This window comes from Corapipo altera, unplaced genomic scaffold, assembly GCF_003945725.1.
Source record: "Corapipo altera isolate COAL_440 unplaced genomic scaffold, ASM394572v1 61167, whole genome shotgun sequence".
Classification (NCBI taxonomy): Eukaryota; Metazoa; Chordata; class Aves; order Passeriformes; family Pipridae; genus Corapipo; species Corapipo altera.
In genome coordinates, this window is record NW_020884949.1 from 2,920,152 (window position 1) to 2,942,534 (window position 22,383).

Sequence of the window (22,383 nt, forward strand, 5' to 3'; positions counted from 1 at the left end):
AGGAAATCTGTAACTAAAGCTCAGTTAATCCCTTCGATCCCTCTTTGCTGCTGCATCCGTGAGACCTTATCCTGACCTTAGCACTGTGGCTGAGTTATCAAAAAACATCACATTGTCAGCCTCAGTCTCTCTGCTGATCTTTATGAAGAGAATACCATTCTGCAGGCATCCACAAAGCTCAATGGCAAGCACCAGGAGCATGTTGGGTATTGCATATTATTTCCTATGTATCATATATGATCTGAAATGCAAAGACTGCGTGTACCATGTGAAGAAAGAGTAGGAAGAGATGCTGATCAGTGGCTGGCAGTTCTTCCATGTGCTTAGGGAAACTGAAAATAGCAAACCTGAGCTAAGTCTAGAAAGGAAAAAGGGAACTGTACATTTGTTTTTTCTTGAGATTTGAAGAAAAAGGTGATTTTCTTAGATGAACTGGGTGACTAGTTTTTGAAACAGAAATGCAGGACACAATAGCTTGAGAAAAAACTGCTTTCCCAAAGCAGAGCATATTTCTTCCCTTTGATGGTCATTAGAAGTGCTTCCGAATACCAGCCCTTCATGGAAGAAGTCATACTAGAATACTAGGAGCTGGTGATGATTTTAAGCTTCCCCCTGTATGTAATAATTCCAAGTGATTGGTAGGTATGTGGGCTTCAAGAACAGTGAAATTTTTGCACCTTTGCTGTTTAAATCAGTGTTTTGTACAAGACAGTGTAGCCAAATGAGTGCTGGAATACACAGCACTGGAACAGGAGTATTAGTACGTACAGTGTGTTTCAAAAACTTATTTGATGTACAGCAGGGTTTAAAGCAAGTTGGGTGTGTATTGCTGACAAGTCTTCTTTTTAGAGATGGTCTCTTTCAAAGAACTTATTTTCTGGTAAGAATTTGGAGCCACTCTTATGGCAAGGACATGGAACAGAGGGTTTGGAGGTACAGCCTGTATGCTGATAAGCAGTTACTAGAGCGTGAACAAAGAATGCCTGGTTTTAGAAATGTTGTATGTGTTGCATTTATCCAAAAAGAAGCTTAAAAAAAAAGTAACTTTAATACATACGCAGTATAAAGACACTTGTTGCGAAATGCTGGTGTTATAAGTATAATTTATTATGCTTTCTTTGATCCAGTGTTACAAATTAGGGTCACTCATGTCAGGAGATTAAAACCTTTTTGTCTCTCTTTGATATCAAACTATTCTTTTCCAGTCCCTTTTATCTTGCAGAGCAGTGCTGAATTCCACAGCATCTCACTATATCACTGGTGTTACTTGCAGCAATCATTTAATTGATTTTAGAACTGATATTATTTAGTCATAATGTCATTTACAACAACAGAGGCTCTTTAATATCCTAAAAATACTGAGAGGCTTTGGAGTTAGCTAGGTAAGCATATGTATAAGAGAGACCACAAAGAATTTTGGGACCATGGTGTGAGTGCAAGATAGCCAAATTGGATAGAAAAAGAAAAAAAAAAAAACCAAGTCAAAGTAAGATTCTACATCAGAAAAACTACAGCAATCTACTGAAAATTAGTAGATGATAGTCATGAGTAGCTTACAGTGAACCACAGGTATCAGCTTCCCTGAAGCACTGAAATAGGAACTTGGAGAAGCTTGTAAAAGGTGTCCTCAGGGAATCTTCCATTTTTTCACTATGATGCCTTTAATCCTAGAATTGTCAAGCCACATGGAAAATAATAGGACTGAATAGTTCAGTCAGTTAAAAGTTAGTATTATTTCTTTTATCAAAAATATTAGGTGTTTCTGGAGCTGTTAGGATTTGTATAAACTTTAAAACAAGTGATGTCAAGTACTGATTCTGTATTGCTCTTTCTTTTTTTAATTTAAGATCATTATCTCTGACTAAGCAGACTCAATTCAATAGAAAGGATGAATTTTAATCCATTATTTTTTAACAGATGATTCAACGAGAGGCAGAAGTAAAAAATAAGGTAACTGCTGTGGCGTTGACAGACTCTGTTCACAATGTGTGGCATCAAGAAGTTGGAAAAACTATTAGAGAGTGGATGCGAGAGGTAAGGCCTATTTTTTTTGAAGAGTTAGAGTATATACATCTGTATATGGCTCACTAAACGTCTGTTTCTGTTGACCTTTTCTGGTTTTTTGGGTGTGAAATCCAGCACATTACAGGACTGAGGAAATCACGTATCCATACCAGCCCCTAAAATAACCAAGATTAAAGCCATTTCTGAATTTCAAAATTATAAGAGCTAAGTCCAGTGTTTCTTCCTGCTGCATGGCAATACAGAGACATACTAAGGAGGTCTTTGCAGTGCCTGATATCTGGAGCAAAGTCCTGGGTGCACTCTGCAAAGCCCCTTTAAGCTCTTCGTGACTCAGTTTGATGATTTGCACAGCTGGCAAAGTATCCTTTCTCTCAGCAGTTTTATGATATGTAATTACTTCTATAGTGCTCCGAAGGTTTCATACTGAAGTATGGGGTACTGACATTTTAAAAATCATATTTTTTAAAGCAAGAGCAGCTAAACTACTCTTTATGAGTCTTGTCCTCACCAGGTCAGGCTCATCTCTATGTTTTTCTACATTCCCATGGCAGAGCACTAAAATAATAGGTGCCCAGAGCAAATTTAAACTAGTTGCATCCTGAACTTTCTGTTAGACTTGACTTTTTCTCATGGATTTAGTGAAACTTTGTGTATAGAGTGCCTATTCCTGACTTAACCTTAAAGTTTTATAGGCCATGACTGATGGGAATAGAGAATCACCTGGGATGCAGCCTGACAGTTCTGACTTAAATGTTAAAAATATAAAGAATGGTAATCCCTACAGGCTTTGTCAGAGAAATCCCCATTTTCTTTATGGGAAATCAAAACCTTAAAATATGTGTTATGTAGTAAAACTGAAATTTTAAATCCTGTAATTTGAATCTGACATCTCCATTTTTCTTTAAGCATTTAGTCTGAATAAGACAAGTGCATTACCTTTAATTTCATTTGCAGAAAGTAGATGTTAAAGAATACGTTAAATGATTAATGGCCTAAAAAGTGGATAGAGTGTCATAACTTACATTAGCATTAAAAATCTCCTATAAGAAAGAAGAATTTTACATATGTGAAATGTGGTTGAGTGGTATTAAGACTAGCGTATCACCTGGATATCTCTTACTTTAATCAGGTTTAAGGCTACTGGTAAAATGAATAATAATTAAAATATACACCTAATCGCTGCCTGTCTGTAGGGCTAATTGCTGTCATTGAAAGAATGAATTGTTAAAAAAGTAATTCTTCATTGGAGCTATCTTTCCTGTATCATTGCAGGCCTATTTTTAGTACCTATAGAAGTCATGATTTTTGAATTTATTAGGAGCTGTGATGAATGATAAAACAAATCATCCATTTACATATCTTGACACTGCTTTCGAGAATACTTATTTCTTACAGGCAAGTGTCACATTGTATATAAAAGCTAGTTAATTGTGTGCTAATCTTCTGTATTATCTCCAGCTCTCTGATGTAGTGTTCTATCAGTAGTTAATATTAATTTTACTTATTTCAAATGATTATAATACTTTATAAAAATTCTACTTCTTTTATAATATCTACCATCTTACATTTGCAATTTCACATTCAGCTGTTAATTAAAATTATACATGCAAATTGTAAAAATGTATAATGCTTTCCTACTTTAAACGTGAAAACCTCTGTGAAATACTTCCATTTTAACAATTTTTTTACTAAAAAAGTTATATTACTGAATAGTGTGTTTGTTGTGTTTTTGTTTTTTTTTTTATTGAGTTCAATAGTTTCATTGATCTACTGTTTCTTACAAAAATCTGCCATGCTTTGTGAACTTCACTTTCTAATCTCATACAGCAACCCTTCCTTTATGTTGTTCCTGCTCTCCCTGGTCCCAGAACAGTAGGGTTGCCTTGACAAATCTATTCAAAAGCCATTCCTTGCCCTTTATTGGTGGGGACTGAAGCCTTTGAAATTCTCTTCTCACTGCAACACAGCTGACATCTTCTTCCAGACAGAATGAATTAAGGAAATACAATAAGACACTTGATCTACCAGTCAAGGATCTTTCCACAGTGAGGACGGACTCCATGGTGCACAACTAGGGCAGCAAGCATCTAGAAATACACAATACATGCTTGTTTACCAGAATAGAAGTTGTCCATTTTTACTATCATGATTGATGGTATGATTTTTTAGAAATCTGTCTGAAAATCTATTGGGTCTTTCCAAAAAGTTGTGCAGGTTTTTTCCTTTCTCTCTTAGTGAAGTTAATCAGGTTTTCATATAGGGAAAATTCAGATTTGAAACAGGGGAAGCCACGTAGGTCTTGTTGTTCAGCTGCTAATCTTATTAAAAATGCAGTTGCTTTAAAATTAAATCTTCAGTTCTGTAGATTTGATGTAGTTTCAACATATTTTATTAAAAGTATATTATTTAATAATTTAGTTCATAGACTACTCTGAATAGATATCATTTGGAGGAAAGCATTTACAAAATTCATAGCAAATTCATCCTACTCAGAGGTTCAGGAATGAAAGGTAAATGTAAATGCTTCCTGAATATAAGTCCCCAAAGACTGGTATTTGCCTTTTTAAATGTTCATGCACAATTCATCTCAGTTATATTTCCAATTATTTGAATATTAATCTGCTATCTTGAAGGCTTCTGTTCAGTTCTAATATGTTGTTTCCTGATTATACAAACATTCTTTCCATGGTGTACTCCATCAAAACACCCAGAAAAATTTCTGATTCCTTAATGTTGGCAAGCGAGCAGGCTTAGTGTTTATATCAACACCTATTTAAAAGCAGCAGAAAGGAAAAGCTTAAAGTGTGTGGTGGGTGATTCAGGCACTAGTTGGTCCAAGCACCTCCTCAAGACTATTAGCACTCAAAGTAGCACTTAGAGACATCCTATTTAAGCGCATTACAAATCTCCTGAATTATGGTCTTACTCTTTCCTTATTTGGTATGAAACTATAGTAGTTCATTGATAGTAAGTGTGAATAAACTGGTGTAGTGTACTTTCCAGTCCTGCTTGGATTGCTGTGTAAATTAGAGTATTTTGATGTGATCATTGTCCTTACTTACAACGTCTGTATTTATTTTTACTCTGAGTTTTTGGCTTACCCCAAAATTGCTGCCTACTCTTACAGAACTGCTGTAACTGGGTGTCCAGCTCCGAGCCCCTGGACACTTCAGTGGAGTCCATGCTGCCAGATTGCCCCCGTGTCTCTGCAGGTATGTCCATTTTTTTTTGGTAAGCCAGTTTATGTGTTTGTGCTCAGGAGCAACTTTTTTATTTAAAAATGCATTTGGTTATGACTGCATTTTAACCCTTCTACACCAAGATATGGTTGAAAGGATATGACTGCTGCTATTTTATGCAGCTCACTTTAATTTTTTTTTTTTGCTTTTGTGTGGGATTTAATTTCTCTTGTCTATTTGTTGCTTGAATTTTTTTAATCTTCCTTTATGTTTGTCTTAAGTAGTTGGTGACATTATATGTGGTGCCTAAGAAAAATAATAGCAATGCCAAAAACTGGGAAATTTATCCTTGTAAAAATATATAACTCTATGTGGACAACAAGGTTTTAAAGAAGTATATTAATGAAAATTACAGCTAAGCTAAACAAGACGCTTTCCTGTATGCTGATCAGCGTAAGTCTAGTTTACATAGCGAATTATTTACAGCATCCAAGAATGTTGATGTGAGTTTCCATTGTTTTGGAAATACTCAGCTATGCTTTTTCAGTAATGAATCAAAAATCATAAGAAGCACATGAAATAATTCAGAGAGACTTTAGTTAAAGCGTAATAATTCCGGAAAGTAGACACAGTTGTCAATGTAAAAGGATAGCCTCCAATCTCTGTAGGAAAGTAATCTAAAATACATAAAGCTGTTACTGAACTTTCATGTTTGATTATCAGATTTTCTAAAAGCCATAGGTAGCATATTTCTGTAGAATATAAAATCAGGTTCAAAGGAAGACACAGTCTATACAATATTAATTTAAAAGCTGGAACAATATATTTGACCTTGCTCTGTGGGATGCAGTTGTTCATTTGACAAGTCAGAGTTTCATATCTGTCTGCATTTGCGGGGTTGTTAATGGGATCTAACCTTGCAGATAAAACTTAGTTTACTGCAGGATATTTTTAAGGCTTGGAAAATTTAGTGGTACTTTGTTGGAGAGCTCACAACAACCAGATATTTTAATCATATTTCTGCTATGGTTTGGAATCTACGTGCAGATCATCAGCTCTGTACAGATGCATGCAATCTGACACTGCTCTGTTGTAGTGCCTTGGAAAGTGATACATTACTTAAATTTTCATAGATTCAACATTAATTTACCAACTTTTTTCTCCTTTAGAGGAGATTACTGTAGTTTGAAGGAAAAATACTGCTCAGGAGTGGAGTTTTTTAAAACCGGATTAACTTCCAAACTCTGACATCTGTTTTGCTGTTGTGAAAGACTGTATGCTATAGAGGTTATTTTAGTCAGGTAAATAGGAGCTTGGATAGCAACCAGTCAGTATTTGCTGTATGCTGGCCTGCACTGAAAATCCTCCATCTGAGTATCTCTTCTCTTTCTTTGTATTCATTCTATGTAAATAATATAAAATGTATTATATAAAAGAAATTCTTGGTGTACTTAAAAAGCAGACTGGTCCTTTAATAGAGTGTGAATAAGTCTTGACTTCTATTGAGGATGGGTCACATTGGCCATGATGTTTCTACACCACTTAATGAACTCCCAAGCTACACCAAAGTGTTAGAAGAATTAATTTAAATGGTGTAGGATTTCAGCAAGTAAAAATTGGCTATTTGTTTTTAGTGCATATAAGCAGCGCTGCTAGATTAAGATCACTAATGTTTTAGAAGTTCTCAAGAGAAATTTTGCATAATGATTTAATGTAAGCTAACTATTTCCAAGTTGGTTCTTTGTAACATAAAACCAGTTTAAAATAGTGTAACTTGATGTGACTGCTGCTGAGTTATCAGTTTGCTCACATGTTTTTGCTTATATGTCTTGTATTCATGTCTTATATGAACAACTGTAAGACATTTACAGAGGATCAAGTGAATAATCCATACAGTGTGTTTATATAGGTAACAGTCTAAACCTGTATTAAGGTAATCTGTAACAAATTTATGAAATGCTGCTAGACGTAGGAGCCTTATTGTTTAATGTGAGAGATTTTAATTCGCTCCTTTCCTGAGAATTGCAGTACTGGAACAGCCCACACTCAAATCCTGGCAGCATTGCCCTTGGTATTTCAACAGATGACAGCAAGAGCAGTAAGAGCAATGACAGGAGATCCTTAAAAATAAACCCTGTGCAGTAGGAAGATTCACTTCTCTGCTTGGAACCCTATCTTTTATCTCTGCACTGAAAGTAAGTTCAGGAATAACTGCCTCTTGGTCACATCTCATGAGCCAGCTTTTCCAAAAAGGTCTGATATTCAGCTAATCAGCATATTGGAATTTACAGGCAGTCCTAATTTGAGCAATACCTACTGCAGATTATCTCACAGCCTACTGCTTGCATGTCCCTTAAAATCACTGGAGAGATATAAATGGCCATTGAACAGGAAAAATTACTTGTATTTCCAGATAGAGTTGTTAAAGCTTTTGATTAAAGTATTATTAAGTAATTAAAAAGTTTGCTATAAGTTATTCATATCTTAGTAACAAAAAGGAATCTGTTCTTGTGGCAAGAGGTCCTATGAGGGTCCCGCCTTAATGGTCTTTCCTCCACGTCTCAAGGAATTGGTTGCATGCTGGTGTCAGTTTAATGTTTTCCAACGTCTTGTCAGCAACATGGACAGTGGGATTGAGTGCACCCTCAACAAGTTTGCCAACAACAGCAAAGCTGTGTGTTGCACTCAGCACTCTGGAAGGAAGGAATGTCATACAGAGGGATCTTGAGAGGTGGGCCTGTAGAAGATATGGACCCTGAAAAGTTCAAAAAGGCCAAGTAAGTGCAAGGTCCCACACATGGCTCAGGGCAATCTCAAGCACAAATACAGGCTGTGTAGATAATAAATTGGGAGCAGCTCTTAGGAGAATGATTTGCAGGTATTGGTTGACAAGAAATTCAGTATAACCCACCAATGTGTGCTTCCAGTCCAGAAAGACAACCATCAAAGACTGCATCAAAAGAAGCGTAACCAGCAGGTCAAGGTGGTTGATTCTGTCCCTCTACATGGCTTTCATGAGATCTTATGTGGAGCACTGTATCCAGCTCTAGGTTGCTCAGCACAAGATAGATGTAGACCTGTTGGAGCAAGTTCAGAACAGGCAACAAAGATGCTCACAGTGCTACAGCACCTCTACTCTATGGAATCAGACTGAGAGAGTTATTCAGCCTGGAGAAGAGAAGGCTCCAGAGAGACCTTGGAGCACCTTTCAGTACCTAAACCTGCTGCAAGAGAGCTGGAGAGGGGCTTTTGACAAGGGCGTGGAGTGATAGGACAACAGAGGAATGGCTTCAAATTGTCAAAGGGCAGATTTAGGTTAGAAAAGACAGGAAAGAAATTCTTCCCTGTGAGGCTGATGAGGCACTGGCACAGTTTGCTGAGAGAAGTTGTGTATGCCCCACCCCATAAGTGTTCAAGGCCAAGTTGGATGGAGCTTTGAGCTACCTGGTCTAGTAGAAGTTTGCTCAAATGACTTGGGGGTTGGAATATTCAAGGTCCCTATCTCTTACCCTCTTCACTTTCAGCCCTAGTTAAGGACCTTTGTTAGACTTGACATCATCTTCTGCATCAGTCTTAATCCACCTTCCTAATGGAAACAAACCAGAAGACCTTTCTTCTGTCTCAGAGGAGATGGATCTGTCTAAGTAAATATAGGGTGAAGAAAGATGAAGACTTTAACAGCTGTCTGTACATTAAAAATCATTACATAAAATGGAGTAGCAGTTGAAGTATTACTGGTTAGGAGACTGGGCATCAACTTGGAATTTGACACAGACACTGGAATAGATGTTTTAATGACAGGTTTATCATGTTATTGCTAACCATAGTTGAGGTTCATGCTGTGTCTCTGAGACCTTACAACATTTCTCCTAATTCTAGAGCAGGAGATCCACAAGCCCTTGGAAAGCCATCCTACTGGAGCAGCTACTGGGTGGGAGTAGTGGAAAGTGAGGATGGGAGAAAACAGATCCATGGATCTGTGTCCATCTCTGATGTTGTTCAGGAATTAAATTACTTTGATTTCAGGATAGTGGCCTGAACCCCAGGAAAGGTTTTGTGGTAAATTTTACCAGGTAAACATGGCCTTTGTTTTCCTGAATCCAGTTTGGATTCCTTAGCACATGTGTTTCTGCCAGGTAAGCTTGTTATTTAGGAGAGAAGATTAAACTTCACAGTATTTTGCCGAAGTGGATATGCACCAACACTAATTTAAAGTAATCAAATGAAGTTATTGTAACATTAATAAAATGAATTGCCTAAACAAATATTTTGAAAGCCTTCCTAGTTGACTCCCAAAATCACTAGTTATTAACAGTTGCAGGCAATGTAGTTAAAACATTGTGAAATAAGGAAATTACAGCATGAAAAGACAAATAAGATTGCACAATGGAATGAAAACACTGACAGTAATCGAGAAAAGTTCTATTTACAGAAGAGCCTAGACTTGAACAAATATGTGTGTAATAAGGAAAAAAGTGCAAGAATTAACTCATATAGCTGAATAAAGTAGCCTTGAGCTAGTAGAAATAAAACAAACTTAATTTTGGGGGACAGGTATGACCTTGCCAGTGGTGCTCTTAAGTGAGTCTTCAGATAGTATTTCCTGGTACCTAACATCAAGCTGGACTCTGTATGGTATATAAACATTTGATTTTATTTAGATAAACAAAGCACAATTTAATTTTTTTTTTACTTTGAATTCAGAGAATATCATTAATATAATTTCTAACAGAGTAAGTACTTCAGGGTTTGAGGGGGTTTACACATAAATAAATAGAAGGGAAAAAAAGACTTGATAGAATGGCTGAGGTACGAAGGGACTTCTAGGAGTCATCTGGCCCATCTTTTGTTCAAGCCAGGCCACGCGGAGTCAGTAGTCCAGCACTGTGTCCATCCTTTTCCAAGGTCCATTGCATGTCAGTAAAGAAACCATGCTAATGGTAATTAATATTCATGTAAGGTTGTGGAGTTTTTACTGGTATACTTGCCTAAGTTCCAAAAGACTGCACAGAATCCTGCCATAATCATGTGGTGTGTAATCATACGTAAGTGAGTATGGAGTGAAGATAGTGGTAGTTGTCCAAGCTCAGGTAAGACAGTCACTTTGTGTGTGTAAGCACCAGAAGGAGGTCCTTCATGTTGCAGAAAGTGGTTGTTTACTTGCTTTGCCTTTTCAAATCCTTTTGCCTGGAAAAGGGGACGAGGACCCCGTGGTTGTTTCTGACAAAGCTTGTCCCAGCAAGGAGCAGGGTTGTCATCCATTAAGCCCCTTGGTAAAAACACAGCCAAAAGCACTTCTCTGTTAGTTGAGCAACAGTATGTACTTTAAAGCTCGGGGGTTTGTTTTAGAGCTTTCTCTGTGTGCACATATGAAACTTGTGGTTCAAAACAAATGAAAGATGAGATTATTCGGTGCTCACTGAAAAAACAAAGAAAAGCATGTTACCTGCTGAATTTGAGTTCTTGGCATTGCTTGCTTTAATATCAAGAATATGGTACTAAACAGTCCCCTTGAAACTGCTGCTTTGTGCTGTGTAATAGAATAGCATCAGTAATACTTCCATGGGGCTACAGTAAATTTAAGTAAAATTATTATGGACTGTTAAATCTGCTTAGAAGCACTGATCCAAGAAATGAAGTGCATCACTTGGACAGCAAGCCTTTCACTGGAAGAGCAAGTATGCAGCCTGTGGCCCCACACACAAGTGCACCGACTCATGAGGTAGAGCCCTTGTTGCAAAGTTTGTGTTGATACCAAGGATATCATAAATTACGCATTAGATTATGGAGGTGGTATTTTTCTGTTGGCTTTGCCTAACAGGTGACTCTTGCCTGCTGTTTTAAGAGTTCACTTGTGTATTTCCATAGAAAAGCCTCGTCTGTCTGCAGATGTACCTCATGCTGAGCAGATCCTAGGGTTCAAACAGGAGGATCTCCGCTGGGGTTAAATGGGCTCTCCAACACCACAGGGTTTGTGCACAGAGGTAATTGCATCAATGAGGCTTGTGACAACTGTAAGAAAGGACGGTGTATCAAATACTCATCTGTATTTGCACCATCTTGCTCATAACAAACAAGGCAGAAACAACCATAAACTGTATTAAATGCTGAATGATATGTGGCTCAGACTCTTAGCCCAGTTTACAAATGCTTCTGCGTTTTTTTCAGTCTTTAATCAATTTGATCAAGACTATTCTGGGCAGTTTTCTGATAGTAGTGTTTTGTGACAAGGAATAGGTGTCCGACAATTCCAGGAATATAAGAAATAAGTACAAACCCATGCACTTTTTACAATAAGGCAGATTAAGCAATTTGTCCATTTTGTTAAAAATGTTATTTCTGCATTCACTAGTCATTCATGGAGATTAAGATTACAGTAATCAGTGTTTACTGTAAACCACTTTGCATTTTATGTCTTCGTGTGCATGTAGTTCTGTCAATAAAAGCTTTGCATTTCAGGAGAAAAGATTAAATGCTGAAGGTTTTGTCGAGGTGTCAGGCTCCTGTGTTTAGCTGCATATTAATTTGTTTTAAGGTATTTGCAACATTAGTAGGAGAAGTGGAGGAGTACAGGAATCTGCAGTGTGAGCGTTGCTTCATTGCCCATGTCAACATCTTTACCTGCCTCCAGCGTTGGTCCTGCACTTCCATTTCTGCTGTTGTACTTTGTCTGTCGGAGACTGGAAATAATTATGGTAACTTTGAAGCATCAGCCTGTCTTAGCCACAGCGCTGGCAGCTTTAACTTGTGCCTTCTTAGCCTGGAAATAAGTGGCTTTTTCTCTACTCCCAATGTTTCAAAGGAGCTCTGTTTTTACTCTCAAGTGGTGCAGACAGCTTTTCATTTCATGTGTAAACCCAGCTGGATATGAGTTTCTATGTTGTGTTTTGAGTAGCTTAGCACTACAGTGCTTTGGAAAGGACAAAGTCTATAGAGACCTGTTGAACAATATTGCAAATTCTGTTCCAGAATGCCAGAGCCTCAAAAGTAAATATGAAAATGTGAATTCGAAAGCATTCAAATTGATTGAATTATCAGATGTTGCTCCTGTCAGAGAGTTCAATAACATTCATTTACTGTTCAACAAAATAGCTACGTGTATTTGAGGCAGTACTGATATTAGAGAAACAATTCCATCAAAAATTATTCTTGTATTCAGACATATGTATTTATCATTGCATTTTTTTAGAGTAGAGTGAACCAGTTAGAGTTGTTTTCTCTTAGTCTCTGAGGCTGTCTTTGATTGTGGTGATAATGAATAATGTAAATTATTAGAGTCGGATATTTCCTACAAAGTGTTTGACAACTATTAAACTACTGTGACTGTTGCTTCTGATACTACTTAATGCAGTCTCATTAGTGCCTTATATATCCATATCTGTCTGCATGTTGGCAGGTCTTACTCCAATGTATGATTGCAAACTCTTGAGCTCTGGAACTTTTTGTTCAGTGCTTGAGCTTCTTCTCAGCCCATGCAGATGCAAGATGCCAGGAAAGTTGTTGCTTAGCCAGTCTTCTGCATTATTGTGATGTTAAAATACTTATGCCTTGACTCCTAAGAGCACTTAAAGGCACAGTGGCAGTACAACAAATAGAGAACATATTCATGTTTTGAATAGGTATGAATAGAATGCATCTTTACTGCACATTTCCAAGCAACAGTTTAGACTGATATTCTAAAGAGTACAGTTATGTTATTGCCACAAAAGCCAGTCTGGTATTAGTTCTATCTGCGTTAGTTTTGTCTGTTGAAAAGGACAAACTAGAGCAAGAGGAGCAAAAAAGCTGGCAAAGGGTCTAGAACACAAGTCTTATGAGGAGTGACTGAGGGAGCTGGAGTTATTCAGCCTCGAGGAAAGGAGGCTCAGAGGAGGACTTATTGCTCTCTACAACTACTGAAAAGGAGGTTGTGGACAGATGAGGGTTGGCCTGTTCTTCCATGTAACATCTTACAGGAACAGAGGAAATGGCCTCAGGTTGCACCAGCGAAGGTTTAGGTTGAATATTAGGGAAAATGTCTTTGCTAGAAATGTTGTCAACCACTGGAACAGGCTTCCCAGGGCAGTGGGGGACTCACCATCTCTGGAGAGGTTTAAAAACCACGTAGATGTGGCAGTTGGAGTCATGGTTTAGTGGTGGGCTTGGCAGTTCTGGGTAAACAGCTGAACTCAGTAATCTTGGAGGTCTTTTCCAACCTCAGATTGTTGGGACTCAAATTGACATTTTCCTCCAGGACAGGTCAGACTATATGCTAGCAGAAATAGGTGGGTTTCTACCTCCTCTTGCTTTTTGTGATAGCAGCAAAAGCTTTCCTTACATGGCGGCTCTTCGTCATCTCAGGCATTTTTACCTGCAGTGCCTTACCAGCCTCTCAGTGCACATAGGCAATGTTACATCCAACGATACACCTTGCTCCTTATTGCCAAATTGGTCAGTCAAAGCATGCTTCAAATGTGTTTTCCATGGGGCGGAAGAGAAGATCACAATCCTCTCTCATTCAGCTTCTCTGAAGTGCCCACAGGCTCTTACCCAGACGTACTGAAACTCTTTACACAGGTCTCAATAAATTGTCATTAGTACTTTGTGCGAGTGAGCTTAAATGTTAGTCTTTGTATTACAAGTTGTACGCACATTACTGTTAGTAATTTTAAGAAGTATTTTCTGTGTTTTATCCTCAATAGCTCTGTGAAGCCAGAACATCTATAGAGATGGGATCTGGTACATCAGTGTAATTGTAAAAGCTGTATTTCTGCTGGAGCTGAACACCTGTAATGAGGTATTCCCTGAGAGATATCATCCAAAATTCAATAGTAAAATTTTTGTATTGGCATCCAAAAGATGGTTTATGTTTCAGTTTTCGTTTTCTGTTAGAATCCAGATTCAGATTTGGATTTAGATTTGGTAGATTTTTTTAAAAGGTTCACTTTCAGTAGAAAACTTTTCTTTTTGCACAGGTGTATATAGTTTACATGGGGAAGAACATTTAGATCACTTATCCACTTTTACGTATAGGGTCTTTAATTTTTTACCAGATGTTATGCTGAATTTTAAAACTTGCATTTGGTGAAAATGTGTCTTCCAGTAAGTCACTCAGCCTTGGCTGGAAGGATTCAAGAGATGGGGAATCCATTGCTCCCTACCCTTTGTAATCTGTCAAAATATTAAGAGGAGAGGCTCATTTCTAGTTTGGCTTTGTCTGGTTTCAGGTTCCAGCTGTTAGTTCTTGTTGTGCCTTTTTATACTAAAAGAGCCATTTAGTACATTTACTTTTTCTCTCTATGTATTTCATATGGGAATTGAGTCAACACCCCATCTTCTTTTGGAAAACGTAATAGATTGAGTTCTTTAAGTCTCACTGCAAGTTAATTTCTCCAGGTTTCAAATGCTTTTATACATTTTTCTGTCTCCAGTCTTTTAACGTCTTTCCTTTGAGATGGACCTGTCTGCAAACTCACTGATGTAATACACAGACTTCAAATCTTTGTGACTTGATTTTCTCCCATTTCATTGGGCAATTGCTACATTTGACCGCCTTGTCACCGTAAGTATAGACAGTCCATTTAGGAGGAACTTGCTCTTTCTAGAATTGGTGCTCTTCACCTAAGTTTCAAATTAGTGTTATGAAACATTGCAGATAGTTTTTTAAAAAAATAAACCTAGTAAACATATTAACACACACACACACAAAAAAAGACTGTTACCTTTCCTGTTAATAACCATCATGTCCATCTTCATATTTAAAGAAGCTTTACCACCACTTAATTGATATATATATTTTCTGTGTGGTTGAATGGCCATAGAACACTCCAGCAATAATATCTCTGTCCAGTAGTGGTGTCTCCGTGATAGTGGCCTTTGCAGATTACTTAGTCTGCAAGCTCTCGGAAATATTGAATAATATTGACTTTTAACCTTTTTTCATGAGTAAACATGTCTGGAGTTGTTTTCCAGTAGGTTGCATTGACTTGAATAAATTACCTTTTTGTACCTTTATTCTTCATTAATAGACTCCAACATCACAGTGTTGTGGGTCTGAAGGGGATTGCTAGTATGCATCACCTTCATCCCCCAGCCCAGAGCAGGAGGAAATATTCTTGTGTCACTTCCTGACAGGTGCTCATTTCCTTGGTTCTTTCCTTTGTGTTGTGTGATGACACAACCTTCCTGGGCAGTCTCTTCAAAACTTCCAGTTTTATTTACCCATGTCTTCCTTGGTGGAAGCATACACATTTAGGAACAGCTGAGTAAGCAACAGTCACCCCCAAAAAAGAGACCTTGTTCTTCATGCCTACCGTACCTATAGGGTAGGAATTTATGGACCTATATATCCTTTTTTCCTTTGTTTTTCTTGAGATTTATATCAGGCTATCCATGCAAATAGTTTTCTCTGAAATTTTGGATTAGGATTTTCCCATCTTCTGTACCATCCCTGTTATTTTAAGCATTATTTAAAATGAACATCCGTAGCCAGTTAGCTGATTTATGACTCTTGATCTTGGGTCAAACTCTGCATGCCTGCCAATTTGGAAAGATTTATTCCTGAGAATATATTGATAAGCAGCAAAAAAGAATATACTTCATCGAACACTTCACCTCTTTTTTCAAATTGAGAACAGAAACATCTGTTGAATAATTTCATACTTTCTTCTGCGTTGTTATTTATAGTTTCACCAGCTCCATCTGAAAACTGACATATTTTTGCTATGGATTTCATTTGTTGCTTGCATATAAAACAAAGTTCTTCGTTGTGCCAAGTTTGCCAGCCATACATTGTTTGTACTCAGATAACTTTAGCTTTCCTTATCATATTTAGCTGATAACAAGCTATTTTCACTTTTTTCTATATTCCTTGAACCAGGAGGACCAACACTCTTGGGTATTTTTTTGTCATCCAATAAACTTTTTAAAACTACCATTCATTCATTTATGTTTAAATATTAGATCTCGAATAAATTTACTAATCTTTTTCCTACCTTGAAGAAAAAAATACCCTTTATGAAGCTCCAAGTCTGTGTGTTGCCAGCGGAGGCTTCTTTCTGTTAAGTCCCACCAATGTCATCAGGTCACATTCACTGGCCCCAGGCAGCCAGCCATTTGTCTTTATCAACCACAACACTGCCCAAAATGGTAAAGTCATGGAAAGTATTTTTGTCTATGAACATTGTTCATAGTTTTTAGAAACTCTTAATATTTGTGATCACCAGTGTCCATCTCCTGAGCTGATACCTTTCAGGTTGACGAAACTCTCAACATATTGCAGAGGTGTGCCTAAGGATAAACTCTAGTCACTGTTTTGCCAAGGTTATCTGTTATAAACCTCCTCACCAACATCTTCTCCTGGGCTTTTTTAGTGTGCTAATTCACAGGCACCATAGACCCAAGATAAGATTTGTCAGTATTGTTGAACTAAGTAATGTTAGTTAATAAAAGAGCACCACAACATCACCACTTTTATGTACTTGAATCGCTCCAAATGGGTTATAAGTAGACATTTTAGTACTCCAGGCATACAAATTATTTGAACAGCCTTCAGTAATGCCAGTTATGTCAAATTTGGCCTCATAGCAATGGTTGGACAACAAACGAGAACTGGAAAAACTAGCTGTGGCATAGCATTGATTTTAACATTCCTTTTCTTTTTATTTGCCACATAAATTTATTTGCAACACATGGAGATTAAATTTATATCATATCTGCCTTCTTAGCACCCTGCCCTCAAGCTGCTAATTTAACAGTTTTCTGGCTGATCCAGCTAGCTGTCAGCTGAGAAGATTAGTTTACCAACCTGTGAGATAACCAAAACATGAGAAACATGGAGCTCCATGATACCATTTTTAGAGGCCCTTTTCACAGTATATTTGCACTTTAAACTTTCTCCTATCAAGGAACATTTGAGAGGCCCAATTTTCTGTGGAGAGTACATGTCATTTTCTGCTAACCTGCATCAGCAAATAATCTTGTCATGTTAATGTACAGGGGCAGTTAACTGACTTGTTTTAAATGCATTGTAATTGTTATATAGTTATTAAAAGCAAAAGCAAATGAGTGCTAAGAATTCAGATGCTGATTGTTTACACAGATAGTGTTAAGGATAAGGCTAATTTAAGCAGACATTATATTCTTACGTTACAACATGAAAACCATACCCTATGAAATAATTGTTTATAATATGTATCCTAATATTATCAATACTTATGTATTCTAATAAACATTTTAATTCAGTGAGTCACATTTAATAAGTAACATTTTCTAAGTATATTCCAATTTTTATGTGAAACACGGTTCCCCCCACATTAATCCTTTTACTTTAGATAGGTTTGCAAGACATACCTACAACAGCCTAACAGAGATATAGTCCACATGGTTAATAGAGTAAACCATTTTAGATTATGTTCATTACTGCTGCTGTGATACAGTAGTCAGTTTGAGGGCAAATGTCATGCACTTTAGAACAAACACTGATAAGTGCCTATCATTTTTTTCAAGGACAAGATTTGTGCAAATTAGGCATTGTGTGTAAAAGTTCTTATCACTTTACTTGCGATTTTTATGTTAATATATAATTTGTAATTATACATGTTATAAAATAAAATAGGCATACATACAATTTTTAATACATGTAAATAAAATCTACATATATTTGAAATCTGAAGACCAATTTTTGACTCTTAGATACTTAGTGAGGATCCATTTGAGTCCCACAGATAGTTACACAGGTGCATGAGGGCAGACCTTAGCTCTGACTTTGCCTTGCTGGGCAAGGCAGATCCTATTTTATTACTATCACTGGCTCCAGATGATCAGTGCTATTTATGTCTGAGTTTAAACTATGTCTCGAACTGGGTGTTAAACTGGAAGGGCTTCTTATGTGTACTTGAAAACTCATGCTTGGAGTGGAAGGGAGCATCCCAACACTGCCTGAAGACACGCATGCCATGACTGCTCCAACTGGATTTTTCCAATGCAGTGCAGCTGCACGTGCAGCACAAACAAATGGGAACATAAACATGTCTCAAAACACTTGTGCCCCCAGAGCAGGCATCGCTTTTTGATTCTATGAGAACTTCAAGGACTCACCATTACTCTGAGTAATTACATTAAATGTTTGTTATTTTTTTAATTTGGTGGCAGAGTTCTAGGCATCTGTTTATGCAACTTCTTCCAGTCAGTGAAATCTATTCCCTTTTCCAAAGAAGAAATCTCCCATAAAATTCCAACAGATCAAACACCTGTAAGATAATGGCCGAAGTACTATTCCAGCAGTACTATGCTGGACACTGATGTGTGTCAGAGTTATGTGATGGGATTTGGTTTGTTTCAAGAGTGCTCTGTATTTTTATGATTTTGACAGTTTCCTGCTTATTGTAGAACTTATAAGCACCTTGAAAATTCAGCACAGCTTACGAACCTTGAAGATTCCTTGTGGCAACTGGGCACCTGATTCAGCTGCCACTGAAGATTTCCAGTGGTTTTGGTTGGTCTGTCTTCGGTTCTTGTGCCCCAGCAAACCACTATTTGAAACCAAATGCTGAGTGTGAACTAATGACAATTTTTCAAGACGGTTCCTTTTTTCTTCCCTTAATAGCCATGAATGAAACATATTAAACTTTGTGTCATGCTCTGTCTGATGTTATTTTCTCCTTACTCTTGAAGCACAAAATCCACCTGCCTGTGCGAAGGAGTGGGTACAACCTTAGGGGATGGGGAACTGAAAGAGCACAAGAGGAACCCTGCAGTGGCAGTTGGTCACCTTCCTTTGAGCTGTTGGCTGGAGACCCCACCCACTGGCAGGGGAACTAAATTTGGTTGTTGCTTCTTACGTTAAGTGGGCTAACCACTGCACTGTCTTATAGGTGAAGGCTCTCCTTTCCTTATCCATTCTAAAAAAAGTGATCTCCACCTGTTTTTTTAAGGAACAGCATTCATTGCTTCCAGGCTGGCTGTTGGCATCAAGGGATTGCTGGTTTCCATGACTTTAATCAGTCAGTCTGTCCTAATTGATTATTTTTGCCAATGCTTTGTAAATGCCATGCATGTTTTGAAAAAGTAGAACTATGGATGGAGCAGCCTCACAGGTGGAGGGGGAAGATGTTCACTCGAGCTAACAGTAGGATTTTTTGTACACTATGGAGAGGAGAGGTCAGTGACAGATCAAAGGAGAGCCATTGTTTTTCATATTCTGTCGTCTCTGGGTGACGACAAAGTGAAGAGAAACCACAAACATCTGGTGCAGATGGCACCAATATGCGGTGGGCTTCCGTACCAGCCAAATGCAACAAGTTGCTCTCATTGAGCCAACCAAGCAAAAGCATACCTTAAACAAGGTTAGATGCAAAATGATCATTAATATTAGTATACCTAGCCTTGAGAAGCCTAGGTGAACTGGAAAACAGATATCACTGGGGAATCCATGATGTTGCATGATGGATGCACACACATAAGCTTGGGAAGATCAGTTCCACTTATCTCTTCACATCCTTAGTTCCAGAGCTGCTCAGGGCTCAACAGAGAAGTAAGAACTTTTTCTGTTGTTTTGTGTGTTGATCATAAAGCTTATGTTTTATTAAAGTTTTAGAAATTCCAGATGAAATAGAAGTATGAGCATTTATATCACTTGCTGTCAGATTGTCTCATTTTGCTTTAGAAAAGCTCTGATACATGATACAGGCGAGTCCTGGTTTCTGCTGATTTGTGTCTTCACTGGAACTACATTTTTATTTGTATGGTTTTAGCAATGTATTTGTAGCTTTTAGTTTGCATGCACAAATAAATTATCTCAGTTATCTCAGTAACAGAGGTAATGTAAGTCCCATGTGGATTGATTTGTCATTATCCAAAACTTTTGTCAAATATGTAAAAAGTATTCTTCATATAAATAAGGAAATAGAAATTGATTTTGAATAATTATTCTTTCCATACACAAGCACTTTTGTTAGACATTTTGTTAATTTTGTTTATGATTTTTCTGCACTGCATATCTTTTTCTAAACTTTTCCTCTGATTTCATGCCTGACTTTGTTTAATGCTAATAAATCATTTACTGAAGCTTTATAAATGATATTTCATTTGCCAGAGAGACTATTTGAGCTGAGAACTGTCCCCAAATTTGATACAACATTGTGTTAGAATTAATAGGGATATTGATGCAAAATTAATGCAAATAGACTCCATATCTAATCCCACACTCCCTCACTCAAGTTCACTAGCAACAGCAAGTTACTTCTTTGATTTCTGTGTTAGATAGGCAGTATTTATGAGATGTTGCAGTTTACAGCTTTACTTTGGTTATCATTATTCCAGTGCACATTAAAACAATTTTTGGAACTGAATTTGTTTGTTTCAATATTGTTTTCAGACCTCTCTTAGACAAACCTGACTTTGGGCTTTGGCATATTTAGCTTGTGGCTTACCCCAGTAACATCTACACCATCTTCTTGAAGATGCTGAACGTGATTGAAATCTTGCATTGTACCTGTACAGGATGATGCAAACACTGCTCGCAGTTGTGAGCACTCACAATGTGCGGGGCAGTATTTGGCCATTTCACATTTCATTTCTGCTCTGTATGTCTGCAAAGTCTGTCTTGAGTGCACTATTAGGCTGTAACTGGTGTAACTAACAACTAATATGAAAGAGCAGGATAGAAGTTATTACCAGACTTCAAAGGTCTTAACAGGCCTGTAGGGTAGACTGCCTTGGAGAGTAGTCTATCCCCTCACTTATCTGTTGCCATATCTTCTGAGATTTGCCAAAATCTTCAGGGACCTCTAACCTTGACATATTACTCTCCTGTAATTTACTGGTTGTGTAATTTTCTTTATTTCTGTCCATTTAGACAGGCATGAGTCTTTCTGATCATAAAATTATAAGCTCATGAAGTGGTTTGGGTTGGAAGGGACCACTCACCATGGGCAGGGATGGGTACCTCCCTTTTCCATTTAGGTATGTGTGCCCAGGTAAACAGGTTTTTGATGTGTAATAAAGACTACTTTAAACCATTTTAGTCCTCTTGCCCTCCTTAGCTTAAGACTCATTGAAAATGATTGTTTTGATATGCTTCAGCATGTGGTTTGTAGATGACGCTTGTAGATTAGGCTTAGGTTTAAATCTAGCTATTAAAATAAATTGGGCATTGTACAACCATTTTCAAAAGATCAGGCTTTTATGAATTGCTTTCTTAAACCTAACTGTCCAAGGATAGTTTTGTTTATATTTTCACTAAACATGAAAGCTCATATTGGTTAAGTGCAGCTCAGTGACAATTTATATTGTGGGAAAAATCAGTTGATATTCTTCTGTGGTGTTTCAGTATGGGAGACGAGTACCCGTCAAGAAAACTTCCTGTTCCTGTTGGATTTGGTCTTTTTTTCCTCTTGGACTCAGAACTGCATCTCTCCCATCAATCCCAACGTACATGGGAGAATTTCAATAGTGAAGCCTCTTTCCCAGTCATCAGGCAGTCACTTTTCCTTGATGATGTCCATCCCAAAGCAATGGGCAGAGCAGAGGAGGGGAGTTTCCTCCTCCTCTCTTCATGGATGCTTTACCATAAGAGAACTGTGGCTGCTCCCATGAAGGGGAAGCAAGCAGACCCCTCTGGGTACACCAGCAGGTATGCTTCTCTGGCTTCCAGCCTCTGCCCTTTTCTGCTCCAGCACCTCACTCTGCAATGCCTCATGGTGATTGACTGATCACTGTTGATCTGGGGAGGAAAATGCTCGAAAGCATTTCAGTAAAGCAAAATAACATGCAACAAGCTACTTGCCTCCCTGAAACTGAGCATGGGTTTAATTATCCTTTTAACCAATTAAAACACTTTAAAAGAGACTAAGAGTGACTGAGAGGGAGTGAGAGAAGCCCAGTGGTAGATTTAAAGTTCAACAGGGAAAAAAAAGATTATACAAGGATTTCACAAGCAACAACATTTGGATAGTATTTGGGAAATGTTTTTCTTTCAAGACTATCTTGTGATTAACTATGGGAGTAGCACATCAAAGCTGCACTGACTTCAAAGCTTAGAACCACTTACGGCTTCCAGCTATTACTAAACTCTACCACTTCACCCTGCCAGCAACTCATCTCAGCTGACTCCTTAAGTTACACCCATCTACTTCCTGCCTTTTGATTTTGGGGAGGGAAGGGAGAAAAAAAAGAAGACAGAAAAACTTGTAAATTAAAT

The 22,383-nt window shown here is 37.7% G+C and overlaps 1 protein-coding gene across 4 annotated transcripts in view; it reads left to right on the forward strand.

The window, feature by feature from the left end:
• FAM172A (family with sequence similarity 172 member A) overlaps positions 1–22,383 on the forward strand; it is a 267,049-nt gene that overhangs the window by 186,017 nt on the left and 58,649 nt on the right. For all 4 annotated transcript variants that reach the window (XM_027662902.1, XM_027662901.1, XM_027662904.1 and 1 more), the window contains 2 exons: positions 1,918–2,034; positions 5,153–5,237. In XM_027662902.1, the coding sequence (XP_027518703.1) occupies positions 1,918–2,034; positions 5,153–5,237 (202 nt within the window). The remainder of the gene's footprint in view (positions 1–1,917; positions 2,035–5,152; positions 5,238–22,383) is intronic.